Source organism: Oryza sativa, chromosome 8 (genome assembly GCF_034140825.1).
Source record: "Oryza sativa Japonica Group chromosome 8, ASM3414082v1".
In the NCBI taxonomy this organism is placed as follows: Eukaryota; Viridiplantae; Streptophyta; class Magnoliopsida; order Poales; family Poaceae; genus Oryza; species Oryza sativa.
The window spans coordinates 17,834,195-17,839,624 of record NC_089042.1 but is presented as its reverse complement, the minus strand read 5'-3'; the positions used below and the strand labels follow the sequence as shown (position 1 = coordinate 17,839,624).

General features: G+C 36.2%; 1 protein-coding gene across 1 annotated transcript; it reads right to left on the bottom strand.

Moving 5' to 3' along the window:
* Nucleotides 1-239: 239 nt before the first annotated feature.
* LOC9272662 (putative F-box/LRR-repeat protein At5g38386) lies at nucleotides 240-5,043 on the bottom strand. The gene is made up of 6 exons (XM_015793893.3): nucleotides 4,810-5,043; nucleotides 3,410-3,521; nucleotides 2,544-2,730; nucleotides 1,265-2,010; nucleotides 638-793; nucleotides 240-552 (listed from the first exon to the last, which is right to left on the bottom strand). Exons 1-6 carry the CDS (start codon nucleotides 4,893-4,895, stop codon nucleotides 463-465), a joined length of 1,377 nt encoding a protein of 458 aa, XP_015649379.1. The 5' UTR covers nucleotides 4,896-5,043; the 3' UTR covers nucleotides 240-462.
* Nucleotides 5,044-5,430: the final 387 nt, after the last annotated feature.

Below are 5,430 nucleotides of genomic sequence, written 5' to 3'. Positions count from 1 at the left end.
TGAAATTTATGATGGATCAATGATGGATTCACTATTCATCAGAGTGAATTCATCATAGATGGCCAAATCTGTTGTAGTGATATAGGTCAAGGGCTATAAAGCATGCACACCAACGAAAAAATAAAAGCCACAACTCAAGCAGATGTAAAGTTTGCAAAACTTATTAATCCATTTATAGTATGAGCGTAATATCACTCATCTTGACTCATAGTTACACAAAAAGCCCAATAGAGACATACTGCAACTCCCATGTACCATGTAACCTTTATTTCATTGTCAAAAACAACATCCACATTCCAGACTAAACATATAGTCATAAACAAGTTTGATCCTCTCCAATTAAAACACAGGAAAACTTATTTGGGTCACAAACATTTTCATCCATCGGATAGAGCTTGCAACACTTTGCAGCAGTTTCATTCAACATTGCACACTATTGTAGAAACCCGCCAGCCTTAAATTCTAGTAGAAGTCAATACTGACGGAACCTCCACTGCTAATTTCGACTAATGCCATCAACTGATTGGTCGTGAGTTCGGACCACCAATCCACCTGAAGTTGAAAGATTCACAATGTTAATAGGATTTCAAGTTTCCAGAGTTGATAGCACATGGATCATGCAATCAATGGTACTGACCAGACTGAGCTTCAGAAACACCTTCCTCAGAACAGGTGAGTGGTTGACATATTGGCGTAGAGGCAAGAAATTATCGGCCATGCACCATTCACCCAAGCGCAAGGTTCTGAGATTCCTAAACATCGGCCTACTTCCTTGTTGTTCCATGAATGTAAACTTCATATGTGCAAAGCAAAAAATTACAAGTATGCTATGAATACCAATAATTTGTGGCAAAACGGTGATAATAAAGAGATTATTTCTCCTCCTCGGTTTATATTATTATATACAACACTACACAAATATGTGTCGAGGTTAAAAGTGGTATATACATTTTTTAAAAAGGAAAAGTGGTACATACAATTTTTTGAAAACGCAAAGTGGTATATACATATGTTTTTGAAAAGGCAAAGTGGTATATACATTTTTTTGAAAAGGCAAAGTGCTATATACCATTTTTGATAAGCCAAAATGGTATATGCATATAATCCAAAATGAATGTTTCATGCTTTCCTTGCTATGAAATAAATACTCACTATATTATTTTCTAAATAATATAGCAATTTCATTCACGTAAGTATGGTCACATAAAAATTGTATGATGTTTATGGAAGTAATAAAATGTCTGCAAAAAGGGATTAGTGATACCTGTCTATCAGTAGCTGTCAACTCTATGCTTGTGACATCTGAAGCATCAACGAGAGTGATTGTTGTGAATGTCAGGTAAGAGTTTGTAAATGAAAAACTGCCCGTTTGTTGACCCTTGATGCACAACGAGACCAAACTCGGAGTACAGATGCTTACATTATAGAGAAGAGAGCAACCGATCAAATCCAAATTTTGTAGTGAACTTGAAGAAATGTGTTGCACCTCCATTAAACACTCTTTTAGTACCAGATTTTCCAAAACCGGGCATGCGTTATTGAGACGATCAAATACCATCTCATTTAGAGCTGCATTAGTCAGCTCCAATGTTTTTAGATACCGAGAACTGAACTCCACAAGTTCTGGATCCAAGTAAAAAGGTTCCCAACTTGGATACTCAGAAAATTTAACTACTTTAGCGTTGTGCTTGATAGCATGGTTGATCCAAGAACCGGCCCGGTCCACTGCAAAAGAATCTAGCTGGAATGTATCCATAGAAGCATCAAGATGGTCGCGGCTTAGCAATAGTTTGTCAATAGAACTACGGAATTTTTCCCTATCTAGGCGAAACCAATTTATATCAAGCTTTATTGACTGCAAGCAAGTCCACTTGTTGACCCACCAGTGGGACAGGACACTCGTGCGCACCGCCTCCTTCATCGACAAGAAGGACATTATGTGGTGGATCAGATCATTTGGGAGTTCGCTGATCCTATCTTTTCCATGGGGATGGGAGGGTTCCTTGTGGCCTGCAGTTTAGAACTGGATACTGAGTTACTTAAATTCAGTGTGAACAAGTTTTGACATTGATTCAGTACATGCTTCTTAGTGTAGGTACATGATCTTGGAGAACCACACAAACAACTCACAACAAATTTACAATTTCTGTGTGGGCTTAAATCTAGATTCACAGAGATATTGCTATCTTAAATACACTTTACATAAATGATAAAACATTGCCCTAGTAGCTTTGAGTTTTTCGTTTTTTTTTAAAGAAAAAAGTAAGGAGGTGAGGCTCACACATCAATCATGTGTTGCACCAGAATAACAAATATTCTCGATTTTGCACCAAAATTACCAATGTGTAAAGGATGAAAACATGAAAAATGCTTTAACTCAAACATGGGATCGGGTTGTGTATTTACAAATTTTATTCTCATATATTTTTCATGTATCAACCTGTCTAGAAGATTATAATCATGTGTAGACTATGGAGAAAATACATCATGTAGGCAACATAAAAAAAAAGAACATACTGGTGTTCAAATTTTCAAGAACTTACTGCTAGATGATGTCCCCTGAACATTTCCTTCTGCCTGGATAATTTGGCCCTGCTTATTCTTCTGATGGAGCAAGAAAAATGAAGAGGTTGAAGCTTGCTGATGAATATGCAGAAAATTGTTCAACATCAGAGGATATGAATCATCCAAATCGCCTTTTATCAGACTAATCCTCCGTAGATAATCACCCTATGTAGTGCGAGAAAGAAAAATCATCAGAACTTTTATTTAAACATAAAATCCTATATTGAACCATAACTTTATAATACCAGCGAAAACATACAAAGTTAGCAAAGAGAGTGTTCCACAATCTGGCAAGCCAAGAATAAGTGCAAATATTATTGAATGGAGAATGAACCTAAACAAAGTACTTTCTATATGAGGATAAAATCAATATATTATAGATTTTTTCTAGAGATGCACATATATAAGTCAAAAAAACAGAAAAGGATGATTTTTGTCAACTATATAAAAAGTGAATCGAAAGGGGAACATAAATAATTGGAATTGTTTATGAACGATCACTTCAATTAAATACAACATCAATCCTAGTGGCTTCTGCGCCACAGTAAAGGAAGAGTAATAAACATTTTTAATTAGATGCAGAATTTGCATAGAACATCTTGCAACCATATGTTTTCAAGTAAGATGGTCATCCTAACGGCCTCACACAATTGTTATAGCTCTAAGTAGTTCTAGACTTCTCGGCAATAAGTTATTGTACTTGTTTAGGAGCTTTAAGGTTAACACTATTAAGGTGTTACTATTAAGGTTAACACTATTACGCGCATTAACAGACATAAAAATAAAATTTAATACCTAAGGAAATTTGATTGCATAAAAAACTATTAAGAACAAACCATCGTACAAAGTCAATAGCTATTTTGTAGATTCTCTCCTCTATTCTAGCAGCAACTTTTTGAAGATCAATCAATGTTGTAGAAGTAGTTGTTTGCAATTTCATCTGCAGGCTGAACAATCTGCAAGCAGAATACCAAATATTAATACAACATATTTAATATTTCACTATGGTACTTCACTGTTTAATATTAATCCAAAATGTGGCCAGTCAAGAAATACATGCATGCTATATATTCACTGTTTGAGAAATGCATGTTTGTGAAAGTAACATGTTTGGAATTGTAGATACATTCTCATAAATACTGAAATATCATTTGTCCAACCAAAAGTGTCATATTTTAGCAAATTTGTGCCATCATGTATGCTAAGAGTTTGGAGGAGAGCATTCATAACCAATAATAAGGAGGAATTATGTATACGACAAACAAAACAAGATGGATGTGTGAACATGGGACCATCTTTCTTGTAAGTTTTACCACCTACATCCACCCCCCCCCCCAAAAAAAAAAAAGAAAGAAAGAAAGAAAGAAAAAGCACCTAAACCTATAAGTGATATCTACCAACAGATTTTTGCTTTTTTCTGGAGTAGCTGCATCATCTCATATATTTTTCATTGTGTAAGGTGGACTCAGTTACACAATTGCAGAACCAACAGTCCAACACCATGACTTCTCCAGTTCTTCCTCCTCCCTCAAGGTGGGAACATGAATCACCTTAAGGGTTTTAACACCTACTCCAAATTAAATATGCTAGCCAAAAAATTTGAAAGACAGAACAAATTAGGAGCAGAACTAAAACACTAGTCCATAAAGCTTATACCCATGCACCATGCAAGGAACTGGCCACATAATTTAGTACGGAACTATTGACATGCAAACTTAGTTCATTTTCTTTTGGCGATGATTCATTTACTAGGGTAATTTTCTAAATATGAAACAACTTACCTTTTATACTTGGATACGATCAAAATACAAAGGTTTGAGTCCAATCAACAACGTTTTGCCCAGAACAACAATGATTTTTAGGTGATTTGGGCATATGGCAGAGTTAGAGCCGGAGTTGAACCAAACAATACTAGATCCTCAGTTTTCTAAAAGTGAAGTGCGTGGATCTGCTCCACAAGATATGCAGAAAGGGTGGAGCTACCTTTTTTTGGATCCAGAACTTCAGCTACATATTAGATTTGTAGCTCTACCAAACAAATCTAACTGTTACTTAAATCTAGAAAACATCAGATTGGATCTGACTACCGATATGATGATTCAGTTAGATCATTAACAAGTATAGCATGGATGACGATTTCCAATCTTGATAATAAACTATCATCAATTCAAAACTTTGTAATCAATTTCTCATGGAAAAAAAAGTAAGAATAGGGGAAGAGAGAGACGAGGAGGGGGCACTTACATATCACGTTTTACCCTATCGCGAATATCCTGGCCAAGGCGGGTCCTCCAATCGACACCTTCCTCGATGATCCCTAACTCGTCCATTATGCCGATTAACTCAAATCTTTGCTTCTTTGCTTTCGTTAGGCAGAAGAAGTGCTCAGAGATGGCGAAGAACAACAAGAGGTCGATGATATAGGCAGAATTGAACCTTATAGGCTTTAGTTGTTGGTGGGATCCACAAAAGAAGTAACGCTTCCGTGGGAGAAGGGTATAGCTCACATGACATGACAAAATTACTTATAACACGGGAGAAGGATATGGCCCACATGACTTGACAACATCACCTAGCTTATAACATGTGAGGTAGCTTCTAGAACCTCAATAGAGACCTATACAAAATAAAATTGTGGCAATTGACTTCCAATATCTAGGGTTAAAAAAATCGAAACCGAAAATCAAACCCAAAATAACCAAGACAAAACCAAAAAAACTGAAGCACTGGTCAATGTTCCCGACGTCGGTCTCAGGTTTGCAAAGGCCAATTCTTATTTCAGTTTATTTGGTCTTTGTATGGGGTATCCGGACTACCCATTCTATTTACGCGTTATCCGAATCCACTCCTTATTCCTCAGCACAT

Coding starts and splice junctions, on each gene's coding strand:
- LOC9272662 (XM_015793893.3), bottom strand. CDS start 4,895: ATGGACGAGTTAGGGATCATCGAGGAAGGTGTCGATTGGAGGACCCGC. Junction 3,522..4,809: donor GATAGGGTAAAACGTGATAT/GTAAGTGCCCCC, acceptor TTCTGCTTGCAG/ATTGTTCAGCCTGCAGATGA. Junction 553..637: donor TGTTTCTGAAGCTCAGTCTG/GTCAGTACCATT, acceptor TTTCAACTTCAG/GTGGATTGGTGGTCCGAACT.